The following is a 26503-nucleotide window of genomic DNA, read 5'->3' on the forward strand; positions in this document are numbered from 1 at the left end:
AAGCAATTTCTTTTCTATCCAGTTGAATGAAAATGGTCGGAAAAATGTAGGATAAATTTTTGGCACAGCACTAGTTGTTATTGTGTTTGTCTTTATGGTGCTACAAGGCTTTGTATGTGTGTGTGTGTTACCTGTTGTTTTTGATGTGACAGACTAACTTCTCTGGAAGCTAAACTTAAATCGAATTCTTTCATATTTAATCGAGGCTGCTTTAAACCCTGATTAAAACAGGTGTTCTTCCCATGCCATTTGTACAACACTCCACCTTGGGAAAGTCTCTAGGCCAGGGGTTTTGTTCAGTCGTTCAGTCGTGTCCGACTCTTCGTGACCCCATGGACCATAGCACGCCAGGCCTTCCTGTCCTGTGCTCTCTCCCGGAGCGTGCTCAAGTCCATATTCATAGGCCAGGGGTAGAGAACCTCAAGACTAGGGGCCACATCCAGCCTTCTAGGGGTGTTCCAATCTGGCCCTCCAGGGGTCCCCTAGCCTCACCCCATTTCCCCAAACACCAATCCTTTGGTGGTTTTCTGGCTTTTCTGCAATTCCCCCCCCCCAAATCCTAAAAGGTTGAAATGCCTCTCCTTAGTTACTGACAGTAACAGCTTCAAGCTAGAACATGCTGGTATTTGTTGGTATTTTGGCACCAGCCCTTTTGCTCTGGGGCCTGTCCATCACTGGAATGAGGCCCCCAAGAGCTTCTCTAAAATGGGGTTTGGCCTTTGGATGAAAGAGATTCTGCACCCCTGCTCTAGGCAAAGGAAATTCTACAGCTCTAAGGCTGCAGCAATCATCACCTGCCTGTCTCTGCTCAGGATCCCCCCGGGCTTTCCACTATCCAGTCGTGCTTGTAGAAGATTTTAGGCATGCACTGCTTTCTTCTACCCAGCCTCTATGTTTGGCTCCATTCCTAGATTCCTCCTGGTTACTGGTGCTCCTGGTTTGGCTACAAAGCAATTCCACATCAGCCTCTTGGCTCTGTCCCTGAGCAACCAGAAGTCCCATTCCTGTACTTGTTCCTGGGAGGACCACAGCTTTGCAGAGTTCCCTATCTTGCTGCACCTGCCTTCCTCTGACCTTCCTTGTACCCTGCTGAAACTTTTCCAGCATTTGCGCTTGAGGAGTGATTGACCTTTCCTTTTGATATAATCCCGCAAACCTGATCTCAGTTCTAGGAGACAGTAATGGATGACAGGGAGGAGCTCTGTGAGGTATGCTGGTCCCAAATAATCTATTTGTAGGCAGCAGCCAAGAACATTCTTCCCAAAGGCTGCCATGTTTGGACTCCAGCCATGAATGTATGGAGTCCTCTCACCCTATCAGGGATGTCTTTACCTTTGCAATGTGGATAAATACAAAGCAGGTTCCCATCCAGCCATAGGTGCATACACAGAGCAGGCAGAGCTATGCAGCTGTAGCCCCAGTCAGATCATCCATGATAGTCCTGATCATCTGACTTGAGGGCAGGGGAAGACTGAAGCCACATCTTTGCTCCCTGTTCCTGATGAGTTGATTGGCACTGTGCCCAAACAGTCCTGACTGCTGGATTGTACTAGGAATACGAAGATCAGAAGCTGCCTTATACTGTCAGCTTAATTTTGTTAATATTGACTGGCAGTTGTTCTCCGGTGTTTCAGGCAGGATTCTTTCCCTGCCCTATCTGGAGATGCTGGAGATCAAATCTGGTACCATCTGTGTGTAAAGCATGTGCTCCAGCTGTGAGCTATGGCCCCTCCTGTGCACGCAGTCACAGTACACGCATAGTACACAGGCATGATTCCTCATCCATGTGCTCCAATGTGCATATGGGCTTTGGGGGCACTGTATTGCAGTGGTTCTGATTCTTCTTGCCAGATTGTGTCCAGAAAGTGATGTTGGGGGACTACTGTTTGGCACTGCAACCATTGGTCTGTGGTGTCCCACAGGGCTTTGTTCTGTCCCCTAAGGTATTTAACATCTACGCAAAACCTCTGGGAGAGGCCATCCAGAGCTTTGGAGTAAGATGCTATCAATATGCTGATGACACTCAGTTCTGTTGCTGTTACCTGACTCCAAGGAGGCAGCTGACACACTTGAACGCTGCTCGGCTTCACTAACAGGCTGGATGAGGCTGAACAAGCCAAGATTAAATCCAGACAAAACAGAGGTGCTGTTGGTCAGTAGGAAGCCTGACTTGGGGGGTTGGGATTCAACTTGTTCTAGATGTGGTTACGCTCTCCCTGAAAGATCAGGTCCGTAGCTTAGGAGTGTTCCTGGATCCTAGGATGGCAGAGATGGTGAGAAGCACATTTGCACAAGTATGTCAGGGCGCCAGCTGCAGCTGTTCTTGAGTCAGCCTGCTCTGGCAAGTTATCTATGCCTTGGCAATATCATGGTTAAACTACTGCAATGCGCTTTACGTGGGGCTACCCTTGAAGCTTCAATCAGTGCAAATTTCATCAGTTAGGTTGCTAACGGGGGCACAGTATCACGATCACATCACTCCAATACCGAAAGCTGTTTTCCGACTGTAATTCAAGGCACTGGCTCTGAAGTGTTTAGAGCGTTACAAGGTTAGGACCTAGTTATCTGAGGGACCACCTGTATTGCTATGAAACTGCTTGGTTATCAAGATCAGCTGGAGAGGCCCTTTTGAGGATGCCCTCCTTTGCAGAGCCCTGCTTGTTGGGCATCTGGGAAAGAGCTTTCTCCTGTGTTGCTCCCAAACTCTGGACACATTCCCTTTGGAATTGTAACTGGTTCCCATTCTGTGTGTGTTCAGGAAGGGGATCAAAACACATCCTTTTAATTTAGCTTTTAAATTTGCTGTTATGGCTTTTAAAGATGTTAATATTAAAAAATTTGGTTATGGTTTTTATTTTCTGAAATCATTACTGGCTTCAGAAAGGCAGTGTAGAAATGCAACAAAGAATCAAGTTGAGAGAGGCCAGAGTAAGGTCTTGTCTCTTATCATCTAAGCTACTGCCCAACCAACATTGTACCACCTTCCTCCAATGGAGCTGGTAACTTTGGAGAATTGGCCACCAACTAGTTCCTTGCATCCCCACCTGCTTGAATCACATTGGATTTTTCCTTTTAAAGGGAGGGCCCAAGACTTAGAAACCTGGAGCTATGACCAGATGTTATAGGGAAGGAAACAGCCTTGCAGCTGTCAAAAATAGATCTAAGGGAGCAATCCTGTGGTCTTATGGATAGGGTTTAGAGGGCCATAGTTCATCCCAAGCTCCCCCTCATAGCCATTGCGGAGAGAATGGCACTGGCTGCCTCTCCGAGCTGGCAAAAGCAACCTCAGAGAGGAGGAAAACAGGATGGTTCTGTGGGTGGAGAGGGGACTGGGGAGGTGGGCTCACAAACAATCCTCCAGCCTTCCCCAGCCTCCTTCCCTCCTGTGCCACAGAGCAAAGTGGGAGGAGTGTGCAGGCAATCTCCCCCTGCTCTGCATAGGATGCCTGCCAACCTCTGAGTTAGGAGGCTCATGGGCATCCCAACAGGACTGCACCCTAAGTTGAAGAGGACTGAACGACAAATCTAGAAGTCCCTGGTTGGAATCTTGCCTTGGCCACAAACTTACTAGTTGGCCTTAGGCAAACTCCTGTTTCTCAGCCCCACACTCCCCCCACACTGCAATATGGGGGATAATTATATTGACTTACCTTACAGGCTGGTTGTAAAGATTACACAGGAAAACACAACACAAATATTGGCTTGGAGCCAGTTTTGGCTGTGTACAACTGGGCTGGCAGAAGATTTCTCTGCCCCCACCTCCTCATGGCAGCCCCTTGAAAAGGCTAGAGGGTTGGGAGACCCTGATGAATATGGTGGGCTGTTGTATCAGGGGTGAGGTGGGATTCCCCCAAATTGGGTGAAGGCACCTTCCAAGAGCAGAGCCCTTCTGTTCACAGAATGCAGATCCTGGAACCAACCCATTAAGTATTAAGTCAGAGCACAAAACTAAAAGATGGGTTTTTTCTCCTTTTATTTTAAAAAAACGAAACAGTGGAGTAAAGCAGTTTGTGGCAATAATCAAGCTGGAAGAAAAATAGAGCCAGCGTCCATCCGTAATGGCAACTTCGGATCTGAGCCAACTAACCTGCCTCATGCAAAAGACAAGGGGTCAAAGAACAGAAATTAGAAAGGAAAATTTAAAGGGAGAAAAGTGTTGTTTTTTTAAATTACAGTTGACCAAAGAGAGGAAAACAATTATTAAAGAGTACAGCCTTTCAGAGACAGAGTCTGAACTCATGATGATTTCAATGGCTTAGAACAAAGGGGAGAAACAGTTTGACACACTTCTTCATTTCATTACAACATTGTATGGCAGACAGATTCCTTTCCAAATTCATACAAGCTTTTTTGCATAAACATGATTTCTCCAGTAAGATCATAACAATTGATTGCTGTGACAGAAGATAATCAGGACCTACACCCAAGCAGCAAAATAGTTTCATACAAGATCTCCAACGAAGTAACTGGAAGATGTGAACTTCTTGCTGCTATTCTTTTTCAATAAAAACGCCTGAGATGGCTTTAGAGAAAGTTTAGAGAAATTCATGGAGAATAGGTCTATCACAACAACCATTAGCCATGGTAACTACATTTGAACCTCCATGTTCAGAGGCTGTATACCAGATGCTGACGGCAAAAGGTAGGGAATGCCAAATCACCAACACGGTTTGCAGTGAGCTTCTCAAAAGCCATCTAGATGGCTGTTTGAGATAGAACGCTGGACTAGATGATGGATCTTGGCCTCTCACCCATCATGCCAATCCTAATTATTCCTTTCCTCCGCTCCAATTATTTTGATAAACTGGCCTTCCCTGAGCCTGGCGCCTTCCAGACGTGCTGGACTACAACTCCCATCATCCACAGCCCACACAATCCTGCTGATTGGGGATGGTGGGAATTGCAGTCCCAACATATCTGCAGGGTGCCCATTTGGGGAAGGCCTTGATAAAACATTGAGGGAGATCCATCCAGATTATTAGCTGTTGTTGTTTTTAAAATGTAATGCAGATGTTCAGCACCCTGAGAGAGATTTGCAAAAAACTTCGCAGTTGTGGGTCTAAGGCACAATTCAATCAATCTCTGATAAGATAGCCATCTAAACTTGTTGCAACTTATGAGTTGTTAGGTAAAAAAGAAGAAACAAATGTGGTGTATTTTTAAAAAAACTCATAAAAGGGGAAGAGAATAGTTGAGGTTTGAGGGCTCTTACAAACTAACGAACACTTTAAAAATCAGGATTAATCAACTTGTAGAGGGGAGGTGGATAACACAGCCCCAGTGGAACACAAGCAGTTGTCCCAAAACCTTTGGGTCAGTGGCTTGTAGCCATGAATTGTTTCTATGGTGCTCTTAATATGCAAACTGCTTTCCAGTCTCCCTTGTCTTTGTCTTCATACCAGCCCTGGCGAGGTAACAGAGATTATTTAGCCCCATTTTACAGACTAGAAGCACTGAGGCTGGGGAGACAGGCTTTCTGATCCAGCAAACATGAATCTACCAGCAGGATCAGATTTCCACAGACCAATGGTCTGCAGTAGCAGGTGCACACAAGCACCTGTCATGCTTGGTTGGGGGGGAACCACATCTGGGCAGCCTCAGCCTAATGCCTGCAGGCATCAACTGTGCTCAGCTGAATACTGTTTATTGGAGCACACAGCAGCATAGGCACAGCTGTTGGCTGCCCCCATTGCTCTTTGGATCAGGACCAGCAATGTGGTCCAAATATTCCCTGGTAGGAATCTGAACACGGGCTTGCCCAATGATACAGCCATTGGGCCATTCTGGATCATGTTGGCCATGCTAAGTGTATGGCCCAGCACACGGTCCCCTTACCTGCAATACAGAAAGCTTGCCTCTAGCCCATAATTTTACAGCCCTCTACAATTCACTAAGTCTGCTTTAAAATGCAGAGAGAGCCCATAATTTCTATTTCTTTATTTTAAGCAGAACAATATTTCTTTGGGGGGAGGGGGGAAGTATTTTTCTCCCTACACTACACAGCATGTTGTATTATCACTACCTATTTATTTATTTTTAATCTATTGGTGCTAAGAGGTAGATAAACAAACATGAATTGGTTATATTCATATCATATGTATATATGGTCATCATGCCTCGAGGTTGACATGAAGTACGGCTCAACAGGCACTTAACAGGGTGTTGATCGATATACTGGCTAAAAGGGTGGGAAGATTGACTTAGTGGCACCAAACTGGAATGAAGTATTTTCTTTTGTTCCCATCATTAATGTGTGATGCATGGAATGGCTGTGATTAAAAGGGAGAGTGTCAGGCCATGGCTTGCATTCCTACTGCTCAAGGAAACCTGGGCCAGGCAGTCTTTTAAAAGAGACTGGAAATGAGCTTTTGAGTTCTTCTGCAGGCTTAGCTGTTCATTGCAAAACTAAAAACAGACATGGCAAGGCAAGGTCTCTTGGCTCAGTCAGTCGCTTTTTAGAACTTAGGAGGATGGAGCAGACAGCAGCCCTAATCTAGCAAAGTAGTCTTCTACATATGGATCTGCTGGGCTGAATCCAGATTTAGTTATATCAGACCCAATGAAACCAGTGGGACCTCTTAAGTTAGTCATGGCTCACTTAAGTCCCATTGATCTCATTGGGTCTACTCAAAGACTGAAGGTTGGATCCAGCTCTTGTCATAGTTACAGTTGACCCACTGAAATCAATGGGACTAACTTAAGTCCCATTGATTTCAATGAGTCTACTGTAACTATGACCAAGTCTGGATACAACCCCTACTCCTTGTTGAGGGGATTAAATTTTTACAAAAACAACAGAGAATTTAATTATATTGCCCTCTGGAGATTCAGCAAACAAAAAGTAAAGTATTTCTCTACACCCTGCATATTTGGCCATCATGCCACCCATTGAAGGCAGTCCAAGCAGGTAATGCAAAACTGACTGTTTGTAATATTAGTCAAAAACCTTTGATCAATCATACTTTTTGGTAGGAACAAATGTCTCTTCCCAACCCCCACTATTCAACGTTTGCTGACATTTGTGCCAAGCAGAACTTACCTTGCATATAGGCAACAAAATGCCAAAAGCAGCCCCATTCCCCTGAAGGCAGTTGAATCCAGTCATTCTATGGGCATGCATAGGATCTTATTTTTTAAATTTTTTTGAACAGCCAGAAAAGCATATTGCAGGCTGGGGTTGGACATCTTACCTTTTCCTCTGACACTCTCCCTTCAACTGCTGCTTAGTTTATGATCACAGCCATTCCAGCTACCTTGACATGTTCCATGTTCCAAATGTCGTGGTAGTGAATTGGGAAAATAGGAAACCATACCAAATCAATCTGTGCCAGAGAGGCAACAGCGAGTGCCTATGAAGCACAAAGTTCTCTTTGCAAACAACCGGTGCCCGAAAGCTGCCGCCCCGCTAGGCCTGTACACTAACTGCGAATCGGAGAGGTATTCTGTCTTTGAAAAAGTCAAACACTAAAAATAAGATTCTGTAACGGACAACGAAGCAGCAGGATTCAAATACATATTTAAATGAACGAGGGGGCCAATGTTGTTGATGTTGGGTGAATCCAGCTTTAGGCGCATGCAACTGGGCTGGTGGAAGCAGACGTCCCTCCCCCCCCCCACAGCAGACCCTCCAGCCCCCTGAAAATGCTACACAGAAGATAGACCCTGGTGAATACAGTGAGCTGTGGTTTCAGGGCATGCCCCGAAATCAGGCAGAGGCACCTTCTAAGAGCAGAGCCCTTCCGTCAACAGAGGGCAGATTCAACCCGTTGTTTTTAGAAAGGTGGAGGGTTTGGATAGCTAAAACTAAGTCTGGGTGAGCAGCTAGTCATTTACCAAAAGGTAACTTCACATGGTGTGCGCATATAAGCATGTTGGAAGAGGAATGTTTGAAATATCCTGTAAAAGGGGGAGTGGGATTTTACCACTTGCTTGCTTTCTGAGCCACCTTCTGCAACCTGGTGCCCTCTGGATACATAGGACTACAAGTCCCACCATCCCCAGCCAGCCTAGGCTTGTTGGGATGTGCTGGGACTTGTAGTTCAACACATCTGGAGAGTACCAGATTGGGGTAGGCTGTTTCTTAGTCTGGATGTTTGGTAAAATGTCATTTGACAGGCAGGGTATGATAAACAATCATCTTCCCTTGTGCTTTAAATGACACCGGTAAGCTACTGCTGAGTAAATACCATCGGTATCTACCCCCTATTGGAAGCTTCCTCATTTCCACAAAAGATGGCCCATCTTCCGGTCTACCACCCAGTCCATTCAAAACATTAAGAGCCAATGAACAACTCCTGGATCAATTCAGATGCATATGGAAAGGTTTTGTCTGAATGGATCTTCCATGCAATCAATCCGCTTGTAGATCATGTCACCACCCAAAATGCCAGTTTTGTACACCAGTGCCTTGGAACAAACGATCTACAACGATCTGTTCGCACAAAACCTTTCTCTGTCTTCAGGAGTTATTCCTGGGCTGGGGGCAGCAGCAGCACTGGTCCTCAGGATCTTACAAGCTCTGTCTTCCCAAAGAAAACAAAGAAAATAAACCAAGATCTGTAGCGCCTTCACGCATCTGAGCTTCTTCTAGGGGAGCTGCGGATCAAGGAAAATGATCCACTCCACCTCATCTCCAGGTTTGGAGCAGCAGAATCCAGCTTGCCTCCTTGAAGTTCTTCTAAAACATCTTGGTTTAAAAAATGGAGGGGCCAGACTATCAAAAGAACAAATGCTTGGGCTTGACTAGAGGATCAAAATCAGGGAACCAAGGCCCCATCCTGCAAGAACTCCTGAGCAAGCCCCATTGAATAGTGCTCGTGTACAGCTCCTATTCATCCCAATGGGACTTGCACAGGAGAGCTTCCCTCTGGCTTGAACCCTTAAATGTTTTTGGTAATCACACAAAATATCCACAGAATTTGGCAGCTTTTGCAGAATTTCTTTATAAAGCCCATCACAAAAATATTCTGCTCCCTGCCAACAAGTCAAATCCAGAGTTACCAAACCCAGATTTTCCTCTTTCCTTCCCTTAACATGCTTCTATGCCTGTTGCTGCATCCAAATAAAACTCTTCCCCTCCCCTCTGGTTTATTAGCATTATCGTTGTTGAGTCGTGTCCAACTCTTCGTGACCCCATGGACCATAGCACGCCAGGCCTTCCTGTCCTGCGCTCTCTCCCGGAGCGTGCTCAAGTCCGTATTAGCATTATCACAGCATATCAAGTATGTCAGTCAGCAATTGGTTGATCTGCTCTGATGTCATAATCAGAGGGGTGGGGGGGTAGAGGTGTTAGGGATCTGACTGCTAATGGGGAGTGGGAGGGGGGAATCATAGAAGCTGAATTCTAAAGGTAAATTCCCTGCAGCCTATGGAGTTTTGAATGACACCTCACCTGTAGGAGGAAGCTGACTGACCAGTTTTGGAACCTTTGAATGAAAATAGGCAGAGACGCTGCTTATGTTATCTGACAGTGTGACAAATCTATTCTACTGGGTCCCAGTAAGCAGGGGAAAATGTAAAACAAGTGACACCTATAATACTCTAGAGAATCTGGGTAGTTCAGGACAAAGGCACCACTTCTTAAAACAAGCGTGTTAAAATGCCTCACCTTGGCATCTCCAGGAAGCAGAGCTGGGAATGACTTCTGCCCTAAACCCCAGAAAGACACTGCCAGTCAAGCTATACGGACCATTACTCTGATTCGGTATATGGCAGTTTCCAACGTTCCTATATACTCCACCAAGAAATCCCGGCTTCGACAGGATAAGCCAAGGGCAGTAGGTGGCAATAGGTACAATTCCAATAATAATGATGATGAATGTAAGGTGATACTAGAGCAATCATGATCACATGTCACAGATTCTCAGAATGAAACGTCTTGGGTTGGATCCAGTTTTCATCATGTTTCCAGCAGATCCACTGAAATCAATGGGACTCAAGTCAGTCATGACAAAATCTGGATGTGACCCCTCGATTGTGAAAATCTGGTGTTTTGGCCCACACAACATGACACTTCCTTGTTGCAGAACTGGGGTGTCGAATTCACAGAATATTTGCTGATGACTATTTTTGGCCCCTGCCACATTTTGGCTGGACAGCACCCTCAAAGATGGGCTAACTGGATCCCACTGCACCAGAACTGTAGTGAAGGACCAGACCTTGCAACACACCTATGGAAAGGTGAAACCACTAGCCTGCTGCATAAGCCACCCTTATATCAACTCTTCCTTGAGGTAACCATCCCACTACAGGGGAGGAGATGATGGGATAATCCCAAACTGATCTATTTTTTTTTCTCAAGGCTTATGTAGGGATACAGCCTCAGAATGGATAGCGACCATTCTCTCTCACAGGCGCTCTCTCTCACACACACACATACACAAAGTGTTAGAACTCATATCTTACTGTGAAGTTTGAGGTAGTTTCTGCATGTGTAAATTCCATACCTAGTAACACCTGCGTATTCTCAACGTAATAAAGTTATGACGGAGCCTCTTACATTTCAGTCCTTTCCTTTTTTTGAAAAGCCATACAAATTTACATCTGGCCTACATCTTTAAAAAAGAAAGAAAACACCTTATTTTACTTTAATCTTTCAAAAGCCAGTTCGGATTAATAACTCTGAATTGTGACTGCCTGAGTCTAATCCCTCTGACATGTTCTCTTCATCATGGCTTTGGATCTAGATCCCAACATTTAAATTTTAATTCTAAAGGAAGCTAAGTGAAGATTTTTATTTTATTTGGGGCGGGGGGACATGTGCCGGTACTTTTGGGTGGCCTAAGACTTTGGATAACTTAAGAAATCTTGGGAAGGCTTTTTTTAAAAAATGCAAGCCAGCCCTTGGACTCTGAATCCAGCATCCATTTCAAGCAGACTTTTCCAACCTGAGGCCCACGGTGCTGGATTCTAGCTCCCAACTGGGGATGATGGGCATTGCAGTGCAACCTATCTGGAGAGTGCTGGGTTGGGAAAGACTGATTTAAAGACAATCCAAATTTGGTCCTAAGAGAACCAAAGTGTGAGTAACTAAGGGTGTAATCCTATGCATATTTAGACACTAAAAAGTCTTACAACTCCTAGCATTCCCCAGCCAGCCATGTAGGAGTTCTTTTCTGTGCAAACATGCATAGGATTGTGCCTTAAGTCAGTTTCCCAAAACTGTTAAGAGTTTCACTGTGCTGCTACATTTAAGGCTCGATCTGGAAACCCCAACTTAGTATTAATTGTAGTTTAGCCTTATACATATAGTTCACATGATCACTTAGAATGATGCTTAAATAGTATCAGCTAAAACAAACCAACCAGCCATCCTGGAAATAGCCAGTTCCAAAGTTCATGGGTCGTTCGCACTGGAAAATCCTATGATCCTGGGTCCTCTGCATTGCACAGCTCCCTATTTCGTCCTAATACCCCCTCTGAGATATGCCCCTGATCCCTTTTGTCTTTGCCCAGCCCCTCAACTGTAGCAGGCCTTTTAAAGGAAAGAAATATAGCAATGAATTTGATGTATGCCAAACCCCAAGAAGAGTAGCCACGTTGGTTTGTTGTAGCAAAACCAGCAACAAGTCTTGTGGCACTTTGAGAATCTGCCAAAACCAGTTGTCAGACTCTTTCTCTTCAGTAGGGCCCTTTTCACACTGACCCGGTTTGCATGATCGCAAACTACGGTGGCTTATTAACCCTGCTGTGAGTGCCGGCTGGATCTCCCGAATTACCAAAGATGCAGTGTTGTCCAGGTTCAGATGATAAGGCAAGCCACACCAGCAAGGGTAATTAGGGAAACCCAACTGGTATGTGTGGCGGGGAAAATAAGCCACTGTGGCTTATTTCCCTCGCTACGATTGTGCGAAATGGCCCATTGACTTGTTGGCCAAGGAATCCCACAGAACCCCTATGCGCTACAAGAGGGTGCTGTGGCACGTTCTAGGGTCCATGCTGTATTTGCATAGGATACCAGGCATCAATTATTGACCGGCATGAACGGGGGGGGGGGGGATCTTAAAAAGCACCAAACGTTTTCCGGAGACAGCACATTGCAGGGGAAGATGAATATTAGCAGTCAAGTGGCCTTGCTGGAAATCCTGCATGAAACCCAACAAGCTTCCAAGGAACCTGGAAGTTTCTCAGGACACAGCTTTGGGAAACCACTGATCTAATTCGTTTACTAAGGGATTTATATCAGCTTAATTAATTTTGATTAACACTGGATGGAAGAAGACAGGTGCAGAGATTCTGTTTCATATGGGGCATTTTTATACCTCATATATCACACATGGCTCAAACATTGCCCCCAACTCTTTCCCGTTAGCTTTGTGGCAGTGCTGAGAATTCTGCACTAAGGGCATAATCCTATGCATGTTTAAATAGAAAAAAAAGGCCTACATCTCCCAGCATGTTCCAGACAGCTGGCTAGGGAATGCTGGGAGTTGTAGGCCTTTTTTTCCTGTCTAAATATGCACAGAATTGCACCCTAAGAGATTCCTAGCCTCCTCAAAGAACTACAGTTCCCAGGGCTCACTGGGAGGGAGGAAGCATGACAGTTAAGTCAGCTTAGGTTCAGAGTTGTGTTGTGTTAGGGGAGGCATTTCCTTGTTGTTTTAAGGAGCTGTCATGCCCATCTGAAGTCAAGAGGACAAGCATGTTTACTTCCTATTCACTTGTGGGATCTGCATGTACTTCATGCACCCTGGGATAATGTAGGCACAGACCAAGATACAAAGCAGCCCAGATAGAGCAGGAGATGCCCTGTTCATTGCTGGCACATAATGGGACAAAGCAATGGAAAAACTGGGTCAATCTCTGTTCATGTGCAGTCTCCTTATACCTAAGGGGTTTTTCCAGCCCAGTGATGTCATGGCCTTGGCCTGCAACATCTTGTTCGTGAGAGTGTTCTATAGCCTACAGACGGTCATGGAAAAGAATAATACATCCAAATAGACCAAGCTGACTATAGTCTCTTGCCCATAGACCTTTCTGATGAACAATAAAGAGGGCTGGAGCCCACCCAACAATCCAGGTTAAGATCACAGTGATAGCTGAGGTATTAATGTAACCAGCAAAGTAAGTTTCCTTTTCTGCCTTTTGCAAGGAGTCAGTTTTATTGGCTTGCCAAGCAAACCTTTGCCAAGCAAAAGGCTTGTTACAGATTTTGTGCATCCACATGTACTGTCACTCAGCCATTTTCAGACTGCTCGCAGTTAAAAAGGGGGAGGGAGTGGTTCTCCAATCCATTTGGTTCTATAATCATGCTAAACCCGTTTTTAACATTAGGAAATGGGTGACAAAGAGCTGAGAGTTATCCTAAATGTGAAAAAAATCCCCCCTAGCACCTCTCCTATAGAGAGCTTGTTCAAATATTATTATATGTCTCCCTGGGGTTTTCAGTTTTTATCTGGCAGTTCTCTCTTTGCATACCAGTCATAGCTTCTACATGGTAGTATGCTGGGTAGTGAAAGTGGCTGGGGGAGCTCAAAACCACAATATCCCTTGCTATCACCATTCCTGCCCCTTTTTTGATATTCAAAATGGTGGTAGCTGTGGCGAAAGGAAGCAGCTAAGTGAGGTTCGGGGGGGGGGGGGCAGGTGCATCCAAATTGAGAACAGTAGCCAGGTCCAAGACTGAATCTGTCCAACTCTCATCTCAGCTGAAAGTGTACACGAGAGGAGGTTTCTGCTTCCGGGAGCTGTAGAGTTCAATATTATATGCTGTCGAACACAACTTTCAAAACACAAAGTATTGAAGGAAATCCACATATGGACATTCAAAATGACAGTCATCTGTGCAAAACTCACAGGGTAGGTCCAGATTTAGTCATTCTCCAAGTAGACTCATTGAAATTAAAAAGATGAAAGTTAGTCACAGCATACTTAAGTCCCATTGATTTCAGTGGGTCTACTCGTATCACTAAATCTGGATCCAACCCACAATTTGGTGGCAAAAGTGCCAGGCCTCAGTGGCACAACATGGCAGGACCAAACTCCAATGATTGTGCATTAAAAAAAGAAAAGTTTGAAAGCAAAAACCTTACATGTTTTACCAGCTTTGTACAGCACTCTATCACTGCAATAGTTAATCATCATCATCTACTTCTGATAACTAAATAAGATCTTAAAAACAAATGCACCCGCCATCGGTACAGACATGTCAGACTCCCAACCAGTGTGTGTGAAATTCTCATTGATGCTAACAGGACTCATGCAATGCCAATGATTTGAACGCTGAAGCCATGACATTAAAATTGCCTATCTCCAAAGGTCAACTTTATGCTTATTTGGAAAATGCTGGATATCTCCACCCCAAACAAACCTTTATGCATTTATTTGGCTGGACATTTTAAGAGAGACCACATCAACAATTAGTTTCTAATAACACTGTGGGGGGCAGGGGGGAGTGTCTTTCCCCCCACTTCTTTAAAGGATGCAGTTTGAGCCAAACATCAAAAATTGCTTGCTGTTGGGAAAAAAACACACCTTATTTGCTTTGGCTGATGTCTGAATAATAATCACTTTTTAAAAAAAACCTGATCTACGCAAGTCTGTATTAAAAGCAAGAGAAGTCAGAGATTTTTAAAGAAGGAAACTAGATTCCCCCCTCCCCTCTTTTCCCATTTTTCTGTAGGGAAAAGAGCAATACACACATGGGAAACAACACTCTTCCTCTCTTCCCAATTCAAAATCCACTTCTGGTTTTCTTTCATAACAGAAAGTCTCTCACAACTTTCTATGCCTATGAAGGGCAAAAAGCCATGATCATGGGCTACATCAAAATTTTTCAGGAAGGAAAATCAGATTAGAAACCCATATATTTAACGGCATTTGCTGTCAAAGGGGAAACCTAATACATTTTATTTACTGTAGAAGCAGGGGCTTTGAGGTTCCCTCCCCCGAATTGCCAATCTCTATGGGAAAAGGGTAGTCTTTTTTATTTTTTTTAAGAACAGTATACATTTAGAGGCCCAATTCATCATCTCTCAAGAACCCATCATCCCCAGCTTGTATACAGAGCCTCCTGTGAGTTCGTTTATAACCACTGATCTTTGAAAATTACATTCAGAGAGGATTATCTGCTCCAAATGCAATGGAGAGTAGCATAACATATGTGACTTAAAAAAAAAAGACCCCCCCCACAACTTTTCAGATAGCGGCATCTAGGGTTGCATCTTGTCCTTGAGAATGTACAAAAAGCCACACCAAAATTTGGCTCCCATTTCTTTTTCTTTTCTTAAAAAAAATAATGGCCTGCTTCTCCTCAGTAAAACTGAGGTAATCTTTTGTAAAATATTTCACAGCACCATAGCGGAAAAGAGGGCCAAACATTTACAAGGTCAAGAGTTGGTTCCGACTCATAAGGTTGTTCCAGATCAGAACATCTATATATCTCCTTGTCAAAACAGTCTTGTTGGCACTGACCCTGCTTGATCCTAAACATACTTCATTTGATTTCAATGCAGTGAAAAGTGAGTTTATGCAATAAAAGAACCCTATTTCCATGTGTCTCTCTGGTGATTCTCTCACATGCTTGGTTGCACAAATTAAGGACAGTCTAGTCCCAGGGTACTAAAGACATTAATATCTCCCTATCACAGAGAACCAAAAAAGGACCAGCTGTTTTCAAGGGATGTCTCTTTGCATTTTGTTGCTATAGTGCCGTTATCTGCTAAAACAGCACTTTAGCAACACCTAGCGATGGAAAACAGGCATACGAAACCCCAGCTTTAGTATACCAAATGAGAAATCATTGTTATTGAAATAACAGCATGGTCTGCACAAAATGCTATGCCAGGCGTCGTTTGTTGACATCTGGCTTGTTTTTGTGTGTGAAATCAACCCCGCAAAACAAACCATGGTTAAGCATCTACAAACCACAAACAGAAACCATGGCTTGTTGCTAGCTTATGAAGTCTGGCTTGTTTAAACCATGGCTTGTCATGATGTCTGAACCTGGAATCATGGCTTATCTCTGGCTTGTTTACGTTGCTGCCTGCCCTGAAATAGAGGCACCCATCCAGAGCATTCTGAAAATGAAATGGCTCTGAAGGTTGGCAAAAGGGGAGGAAGAGAAATAAACCAGAGATAGGGAAAACAAGCCACAGTTCGCTTGTGTGCAGGACAGTTCATGGCTAAAGCAAGAAACCATGGTCAACATAAACCATGGCTTAGTGTTATGTACAAACACAGTCACAGAGAGAATCAATAGGTCTGCATTCCAATCCAGGTAAACTACTATAAAACGACAACCACCTACCCCGATCAAGTAAACTCACCCTAACGTGCAAATTAAGTATATTTAGAATCAGTCAGCACATAAAGCACAAATGTGTACATGACTTATATGTCATTTGGAGGGTTGCTTCTTATCATATGAATTCAAGAAACTGGGACACTACAATTAAAATGTGGCAGATTCTAAATCAGCCACATCCTTGAGAAGGAGAATAATAACATTTAATTCCTGTAGTAAGGCAAACATTAAACTGTTACTTTGGTGGAGTGGGTGGGAGAAATCCGCCATCTTTTCCGCTATGTCTGAAGTCTCTGTCGTTCTCCATAGAGAGCTCATAACACTGCCGACCTGCATAACAACTTCTGGCTCATAAGAAATTATGAAACTTAACTTCTCTTTTCATTAAAAAAATAAAATATTCAAGACTATCAGCTTTTATATAAAATATCAGCAAGCCCAAAAACAAAACAATTGCTGAGGTAACTTCATACCTTGAGGTAGCTTTTTTCCCCCCCATTTTTCCTCTCATTTCTCTTTTTCTTTTTTCCACCCTCCTTTCCCTTAAAACACAGCAATGCCTGACCTTTCTGCACACGTCTCTTTGTTTCAAGGTATAAAAAGGACAGTAACTGCTTCAGTGTAAACAGCAAGATCCATGCAGCCGCTTTAGTCTAAATTCAAAGATGTCAGCTGAATAATAAGCACATGGAAATACACTGGAACTAGATTTGCCTGCTGTCACTCAGCCCAAGCCTGGATTCTGAGGCTTTTGCGGTGAAACAAACAGGTCCAGTCCCAAAGATCTTGGTTAAACCTGGACATCATGAGTCAAATTAGAACAAAAGTCTTGTCTCTGCTAATATATATATACATATAATATACACACCCACATCAATGCAAAGGGGGTTGCTTTGCCCCATAACATCTTATTCTCTACCCTTCTTTTGAAAAAGAATGGCAAAACTTGACCCATTAAAATAAGAGCATGATACTAAACACATATTGGTATCAAGTGAACAATGTTTAAGATCAAAGCATCAAGCTCAAAATTCCGGTTACTCCAATATAGGCTTCTAAACTAAATTTCAAATGATTTCAGTCAGAGAGCTTGCAACCCAGAAATCCATTTGCTCCACAGTGTCAGCATTCAAAACAGGACTGTTGCAGCAGCCTCCAAATGGCCTTAAGACTTTGGACATGATTCTCCATCAATTTAACAAGGCTGTACAGGGTACCATTTGACCACGATACATAATTTCTCTGGAGCTACTTCCTACACATGCCCACCACTCAAACCGCCCTGGGGGAGACAGGTTCACAGGAGAAGTCTAATCTTTTCTATGTGTGTATAGACCAGAATATTTTTTCAGTTATCTGCAAGGGTGACTCAATCCCTTATTCTGTCCTTGAGCAGGCAGATGCATAAAATGCCATCAAAGCTGAAATCCTATGCATACTTACTTAGGACTCACTTTCAAGTAAACATAACAGTGTAAAGGCTGCAATCCTATGCGCATTAACTTTGATTTAACCCTCTGAAAGCAAGTGAATGGGCATCTCAGAAGGGACATGCCACCAAGAGCTCACTGATGGAAAAGGCTTATGCAACATGACAATCAGTGGGGCACGGGGAGAGACACAACAGCATACTTTTGACTATGCAAATGCAAATCCATTTTGAGTGCAAATCATGGAAGGATTAGCACTGGATTTACCTGAGTTCAAAGCTCTCTGGAGTACCATGGGGAAAAAAACACTTGGGGAAACAGCCAGATTAACCAGTCAGATGCCCATTTTGATGCAGAGACCAAACTTTGTTTTGTGCTCAGGCTGCCCAGGCAAGCAATTCCTGTCCTCCACAAATACTCACAAATCCATTGTATATTTTTTACACATTTTCTTTCTTTTTAAAGTTTGCATAAGAGTGACTGGGATCAGTAACCACATTACATTCTTCTGATGTCTATATTTGGTATCGCCTCAGAAAGACACTCAGTACTCTTGTGGCTGATTTTTTTTTTTTTTTGCAAAATCAGAAGAGGGATTGTTTTTTTTCTAATTTTACCAATTCTCAAGAAAGTACTTTTGGTTTCATTTTCAGTCCCCCTTCTTTCCCCCTGCTCCAAGCCTTAGAAAGAAATCCAAACATCCCTATGTGTACTCATTGAAAATGAACTTTTTAGTTCCTTCTGGAGTTAATTTACTCCTTCTCCCTGTCATCAGACACATTTGTTTGTTTTCTACAGTGGTACTCTGGCAGTCACTTTAACCTGGGGATCAGGTCCTTGACAGTGCAATCCCATACATACTTTTTATTTATTATTGCATTTATATCCCGCCTTTTTTCCTCTTGCAAGAAACCCAAGGCGGCTTACATTATCCTCCTCCTCCTCTCCATTTTAGCCTCACAACAACAACCCTGTGAGGTAGGTTGGGCTGAGAGTGTGTGACTGGCCCAAAGTCACCCAGTGAGCTTCCATGGCCGAGTGGGGACTAGAACCTGGATCTCCCACCTCCCAGTCCAACACTCTTGCCACTACATTAAACTCAATGTTCAGTGTAGAGGGTTGCACTCTTAAGTCCCCAGGTCACAACATTTTAAACATGCAGTTCTTATCAATTAGGAAATCATTTGAGATGATTGCAATATGTGTGCTGTCACCGGTTCCCACATGGTTGGAGAAAAGCCCTGCTCCACGGAGGAGAAAAGATCTCATCCAATAACAGGGCAATGACCAAAGAAGCACATACAGATTCCCATGTTGGGATTTTGGGCCCTATTCATGAACTGGCCCCTGTTCACTGGTGCAGCAAGATGCACAGGGCCTTCTGGTGTTCTCTGTCCGGACCAGGACAAAGCCATCTCTTCTCCTTCTTTTTTTTGGTATGTCTAAGCGCTGAGGTTTCTATAAAGGTAAGATAACATTACACCAAAAGTGACAGAGCTTCTGTCCCTTTAAGAGCTCTGAAGGAAGTTCAGCAAGTGGCATCCCCCATGCCCTGACTGCCCCACAACAGTGCAATGCTTGTGATGGGAGAAGCACCTTGCCAACTGGAAAGAAGCCCTGACCATCCTGGAATACAGTCACCTTACAAAAGAGGATTTGGGGACTGAATTCTCTTAGCCTGTGGTCCTCAAACTGTGGATTCTGCAGGGCCAGTGATCTAGGGCACATCTGCACAGGTTTTTCAACCAATTTATTTTCTACCCACCCCAACACACAAAAGTATGTTTTAAGAGCCAGGTTGTGACACATGTCATGCACTCTAAGGCTTGTGCATATCCTTTATTTTTTACCTTCTGTTGATTTTGCAAGACGTAACTGCTGCATGTTAACAGAGGCAACTTTGGGAACTGGCAAGCAAGGGCAGAAAGGGGCTTTTTCAAAGTGGCAACTCTGTGATCAACACTTCTCCCTGCTGTATCCTGACGCAGAGGGCCTCCAAGCAGAAAGACCCCCATGCATGTACCCCTCTTGCCACCCCACCCAAGGCTGCCTCTGGGCATTTACCACCAGGTGGCTACAAGCTTATCCTAAAGCAGTAGCTAGTGGTTATTTACTAGAGGTGAGCAGGGAGCAACTACAGCTTCCCTTCAGCAGAATGTGGGGAATATTCCCCATTGACGTAATAGGGCCAAATGGGGCACACACACAAAAGCCATACGGCAAACAAACTTTTAGGTTGTAAACTACCATTCACTTGCTCCATACCAAAGACTTTGAAAGCCATCCAAAAGCAGCCTTCCCCAACTTGGTGGCATCCATGTGTGCTGGACTACAGCACCCATCAGCCCCAGATACACTGGATGAGGCTGGTGGGAGCTATAGTCTAGCATATCTGGGGAAAGTGTTGAGGAAAGCCGGTTTGAAGTTTCTAGTCAGGGCCATTCCAGAGCACATCACAAATGATTAAGTCGCATTGAGTTCAACAGGACTTAAGGAGGTTTACGGTACCATTGGAGCAGCCTTCCTCACCCTGGCACCCTCCAGATGTATTGGACTACAACTCCCACCTTCCCCAGCCAGCATGGCCACTGCTGCACTGGAGATTGCCTGGCTGGTGTGTAAACTGCAGGCAGACACATAAACCCTGAGATATTTACTGGAGTTATAGAGGTATGGGTGGGTGTGGGGATGTGTGCGGTATACATCTGTAACAACAATTTTGCTGTGGTTTGGACCCACAGTACACCCACAAAATGTAGAGGGGGGCATTGGAGTCGAAAACGCCTTTCTAAAAAATAAGACAAAAACTGCCTTACTCATCAAGTTAAAAAAGTATCACAAGTTCTCAGAGAAACATTAAAAACTCTTGTGCAGCATACCTCTGCTGCGTGACTAAATTTTGGGTTGCGTCCTTGGATTTTTAAAAGAATTCAGATGAGGGGGAAAGGCTAGGTTTGTTGAGTCTCCTACCAAAACACCAAATAAAACCCAAAGCCAAACCCACTGAGTTGTATCAACAGAAGCTTCCACTGCTGAAGGAAACTCTTCTGGATCCAACTTATTAAGTTTAAAAAATTGAACTGGTAATCATTTGAATCTGATGACTTGATAGTTCATGAGTTTTATAATAGTCTAGTACACATTTGCCAAAGTTTCGGTCTTTTTTCAACATTTTTTAGCAACTCATTCTACCAGGATGGCTAGTTAAGGGTTTGCATCATTGGTGGATGAAAACCTAAGCGTGTTCCCCCATTGCCTGATTTTCCAATCATTTCAATACTTTCCCTGGCTTAACAAATGAAATCACTGGATGTGGGGGGAGAGGGAAAGAGAGAGAGAGAAATGTAACTATTTTCTTAATTAATAAGGCTTTTCAAGAAAACTGGCTCAGTTCAGAGATCACACCAAACCATGGTTAAGAGTGCAACCCTATTCATGTCTACTCAGAAGTAAGTCTCATTGAGTTCAATGGGGCTTGTTCCCAGATAAGTGGTTAAGAATTGCAGCCTAAGGAAGTTTAACGATTGTTTGGCACAATATGTCTGCGTTGACAAATCACATGTTGCAATTTGTCAGCAATTCAAAATAGAAACTTTCGTTTGCAGTGGGTTTGCAAAGCATAGTTTGAAGTGATGCCTGAATTGACAAACCATAGTTACAACTGCTTCTCTACCTCTGGAGGCCCTGGCACCATAGAAATGAGACAAGCAGCTCTAAACCATGGTTTATCTATGTGTCTGGAAGCTCAAACCATAGTTTGGGTTCCAGATTATGGATACCTCAAACCATGGTTTGATACAACTGTCTGAATTGAGCCACTGTATGGTTTGTAGGAGAGAGAATACTGAAAAGACAGGGTTATTGCCTCATTTTCCCTTTCCACTTCTGTTTGTTTTTAGGACTAGTGGGATCACATGGTCAATTTGAAGAAGAACCCACTCCCTCCCCACCTTTTGACAATTTCGAAGAAAGGAAAAAACAAGACCCTATTACTATGCAGAAAGAATTCTATGCTAAAAATAATAATGTTCTTAAAGTGACAGGAAGCTTCTCAAGGACGTCTGTGTACCATGGGAGCTACACTAGGATGAAAGGTTGGGATAGATTCTTCCTGTAAGGCAGAGATACTCAGCTGAAGGCATGTGGGTCCAGATACAGACCAACCCTGTTTAGGTCTTAACTAGGGGTCAGAGTAACATGGAACAACCTGACACGTAGAACAAGCTGGATTGCAGGGCCCTTGGTAGCAACTTTCCATTGTGGACAGTGGTATGCAGAGGAGCACGTCCCATATCTGGAGATGAAACCAACTACACAGCCTTGCCTGCCAAACCACATGAAGATGTTGGATGGAACCAGGGCAAACCACTGGATCAGATACTTGGGCTGATTTTGTTACAGCAGCAATGCCAGCCCAAGCGTCTTGTCCTGGATGGGGCACAGATGGGGCAGCCTGGGTCCAAACTCAAAATTTGCATTTAGGGGAGAGGGGGGGTTATACTCCTTTTCTGTGTCCTTGATCTGGTGAAAGCACAGCAAAGTGCATGTGTGAACACTCCTGTCCCTCTGGACAGTCTCTCACACACACTTCATAGTCTGTTTCAGACTATGGTGTCTGATTAGGATGATTTTTTTTCTTCCATTGGCTGATCCACGTTTTCCTCCCTCAAATATGTTTGTGTGTTTGTGTGTGTACGTATACACACACACACACATACACACACACACACACACATATGCATACACACACACACACACACAGCATGCCTGAGGAGCCAATCAACACTGTCTTTGGCTCATGAGACATTAACTCACCCGTCTACAAGAAAGTTACTAATACCCGCCTACGGTAAACTGATTCCCAGCCACTCTTAGGGTTCTGTATCAGCTTATCACTCTTTCTGCTTGGCTTTGTTTCATCCGTTGTCAATGTCGTCCGGTCGTCCATCTTTCTCTCTCTCTCTCTCTCTCTCTCTTTTTCTCTCTCACACACCAGGGGTAAAGCAACTTCCTATTTCCTTCGTGCTTGTGTCTGGCTGTTCTGTCCTTTCTGATGTTGCTGTTTCACCTGAGCGAGGATATCACGTATTTTGCGTTGCGCCATCTGGCAAGAAAGACATGAGCGTGGAGGGAAGGACAAATAGATTTAAGGCCAAAGTGCTGATCTAATACGGTGAATGAATATCCTTCTTTCCCAGGTTAGACTGCCTAGTGACCCTGGGAGTTTTGGCTCTTCTCAGCAGTGTGTGAACAGATAAATAATATTTATCGTCTTAGCCCAAAAGCTGTAACTTAACATACAAGTAGACACATAAGCCGTAAAAAATGGCGAAAATCCATACAAATGTCTGTAGATTAAATACCTTCCTAGCCATCAGTAGCACAGGCCATCATATTAGCTTCTGCAAAATCAGTTCAAATTTGGGCAGCTGATCAAGCAGGGGTAGGAGACTTGTGGCCCTCCAGAGGTTTTAGCCTACAAGTCCCATCATCTCTCACCATTGGCTAGGCTGGCCTGGGCAGATGGGAGTTGTAGGCCAAAACACCTGGAGAGCCACAAGTTGGCGGCCCTGGTGGTGTTAGAGCAAAAAGTGCCACCTCATTTCCTTGCCCCTCTCATCAGGAAGATCATTCAAGATTTTTTGTTTTGGTTTGTTCAGATCAAACCATCAGCACAAGATCTGAGGAAGGAGAGAGGGCTGCAACCCATTTTTCCCCCTTCCCAAATTAATGCCAAGGGCAAAGATGACCTAGCTCCTCCAGGGGTTCATCGCCACATAGGAAAGCTCTGTGTCTGCGATAGCTTTCCAATACCATGTGAAAGTTGGCTGAAACGTTATGGTTTGCCTCAATGTTCTCAAACTTCAGAGAGACACCTTTTCCTCTTGCCTAAACGATCTGGAGCTATTCCTCTGCTCTCTACTATTCTGTCTGCTCTCTGCTTGCAGTCCCACTGGTTGATCCATAGCACAGCTACGTGACATGCCCTTATACCAGGGGTGTGGAGCACTTTTGGAGCGGGGGGCCGAACGACACAACCACCTGGCCCTTTGCAGGCCAGCTGAACTCGGGCTGGAGCTCCTCCCCGTGCCAGCTGAGTCCCTTCACATACCGTGCAAAGCTGGGAACTTGCCCATGCTGCCTTTGAGAAGCAGCTCCTCCCAGTGCTGGCAAAGTCCCCCCACCAGTCCCATCTGCACTGTGATCTCCAATCTGTGATTGGAGACAACAGCTGGGATTCTCCTGTGCCTCACTTGCCCAGGCAGTGTGCAGGGGAATCCCCATTGTTCTCTCTGATCACACAGAGGCGCCACGCTGCCATTTTGGGTTGCTTCAGGTGCCTCAAAGCAGTGGTTGGGAAAGATGAAGGGCCCCACGGAGCCAGCTCTGCCTGTGTGTGTGTTTGTGTATGGGTACAAATGGGTATGTGTGAATGTATGGAGAATGTGTGCAATGGAGGGAGAATGATGGGGGGGACCCACAACAGGATGTGGCCCCCAACATCCCCCCGCCCCGCACGGATGTGCCAAAACAGGTTTCCAGGCCTGCCTTCAATGCTTCATGATGTCCCCAGCACTAACTTCTGTGTATGTATTCTGAGGTTTCTTAAAATAAATTTCTGTGATCAGAATAAACTATGCAGATGAAATATATGTGCACACTTAGAATTCTCCATAATACTAAGGACTGTAGCCTTGCTTTTGGGGGATGGGGGGGGCGGAACTCTGATCCTAGTTTCTGCTCCTCTGCTGAAGCTACAGTCACAGCATAAATTACACACAGGCCTGGTTCAGACATAACACCAAACCATAGTTTAGTGCCATGGGAATGGGCCTCCTAGAGCCTTAGACTCAAGTGGTCCCTGTTCCCTTCTCCTTCTCTGGAGCATGTCAAGAGAAGGAGACCGGAAGTATTAATTACAATTCCTGTTTGTACTTTGTTGTTGCATTCAAACAGGGAACTTCAGTTAGTTTATTGGAATAAGCCAAGATCAGAAACTATGGTTTGATCTTGGCTTCTGTTGATAAACCATAGATTCAACTAAACAGTTTGTCCAAGTCAGATGTAACAATAAACTGTGGTTTAAACCTGGAAGCAAATGCTTCCAGTGATCTCCAGTGGAGCTGACGTTGAGAGTAGGAAAGGGTGATACCAAGGCGTAAGCAGGCTCGTTCAACCAAATTGATACGCCTTGGTTGATACGCCTTGGTATCTACCAAACGCTTGATACCAAGGCGTAAGCAGGCTTGTTCACACGGTGCTAAATCAGGGGTAGGCAATCCTATTGGGCTGTGGGCACATTTGGCAATTTGATAAACTGTCTAGGGCACTACCACAAAATGGCTGCCATGGGAGACCCAGCAAAGGGCAAGTATTATGCCCAGAAGACTGAGAACACAGCGGAGGTGTGGTCTGAGCCCCAATATGCTAAACAACTCCTTTGAACCCATAGTTTTCAGCACCAACAGAAACCCATTCCACACCAATCCCAAATGCTGTAAGAAAATGTATGTTTGTTTGTTTTTAATTGAGTGGGAGAGGTAGGGCACCTTGGCAGACACCAAGAAATGCATTCCAGGGTGCACTGGTGCCCACAGGCACAAAGCTGCCTACCCTGAGCCAAGCCACAGTTTAGCATTATATCTGAACCAGGCCACAGCCTTAATACGCATGATTTTTTAAAAGATGTGCGCTTCATATGGTTGTCCTCTGTCCACTTCCACCAAAGCCAACGTAGCAAGCAAGAGTGATCTATCTTGACCTCTACCTGGCTGGCATAGAAATGTCCGATGATTTTGACAATGACTTGCTCATTCTCATCAGGGGTCTGGTCCCGTGGGACAACTACTTCAGCTGCCGTCAGGTTCTGCAGCTCATTGACCTGCAAGTGGAAAAACAACAACATTTATATGCATGTAACTTTTTAGACAGGGTAGTAGCCAGTAGAGGCTGATGGCTCCGATTTCGGTGGGGCTGTGAATCCATTCTGGGGGATGGATCCTGCACATGCCTGACACCCCATTTCAATGGGACATGTGTGCAGGAGAATGTCCAACCTGATTGTGCCCCAAGTATTCTTGTTTTTCTGTTTCAACTTAAACCATGCTGTGCCTTCCCAGGTAGAATTCTTACTCTTATCTACTCTGGTTCAGATGTAACCATGGTTTGAGCTAACTATAATGAAGATTCCAAAGCATGAGTTGTGTTCAAGATGTACAGACAGACTATGGTTTGTGCCGTTTCCCTCTTCCCCTGCCTTCCCCAAGAAGCTCCAAATGCTATCCCCCAAATAGCCTGCGAGGGCAGGGCAACGTTCCCACAACATCGGCTTGTCACTTCAGGTGTAACACTACACCACTATTGGCCCAAACTGCAGGTAGTAAACCAGCTCTGATTTCAGATACTGTGTTGATAGCCACTCACAAACCATGGTTTGTCAGTGTCAGTTCCGTCAGATATCATTCCTTATGTATTTATTTACATCATGAGAAACCATAGTTTGGTTTTGCAAACCATAGCTTGGTGTTATGTTTGAGCCTCCTCTAAACATTCTACAGGGCAAAGTGTGCCCCCGATTTTAACTTAGAAAAAATAATGCTGCTTCAATTATCAGAAGTGTGGGAAATGTGCATCTATTAAATCTGAGATCAGGAGCGTTGAAATGTGCATCTATTACATTTGAGAGCAGGGCTGTCTTTAGATCAGGGGTGCTGAAAGCCAGCTCACCTGGGGTCCCAATCCAGCCTTTCAAGGTTCCCAGATGCCCAAGCCTCCTTCCCCTGGCCACAATCCTTTCCCCCAACTGCTAAATGTTTGGTGGTTTCCCGGC

The 26503-nt window shown here is 44.5% G+C and overlaps 1 protein-coding gene across 2 annotated transcripts in view; it reads right to left on the minus strand.

The window, feature by feature from the left end:
* Positions 1-3023: 3023 nt before the first annotated feature.
* Positions 3024-26503, minus strand: part of IGF2BP1 (insulin like growth factor 2 mRNA binding protein 1) — a 117268-nt gene continuing 93788 nt past the window's right edge. Inside the window, exons 14-15 of one of the 2 annotated variants that reach the window (XM_084804815.1) lie at positions 25442-25555; positions 3024-22777 (exon numbers count right to left, since the gene is read on the minus strand). In XM_084804815.1, the coding sequence (XP_084660941.1) occupies positions 22685-22777; positions 25442-25555 (207 nt within the window). In that variant the 3' untranslated portion in view covers positions 3024-22684. Of the gene's footprint in view, positions 25556-26503 lie in introns of both variants that reach the window. The other variant, XM_084804816.1, reaches the window with a different exon arrangement.

Source organism: Heloderma suspectum, chromosome 6 (genome assembly GCF_057233095.1).
Source record: "Heloderma suspectum isolate Gila_16-S chromosome 6, 16-S_ref, whole genome shotgun sequence".
Lineage (NCBI taxonomy): Eukaryota > Metazoa > Chordata > Lepidosauria > Squamata > Helodermatidae > Heloderma > Heloderma suspectum.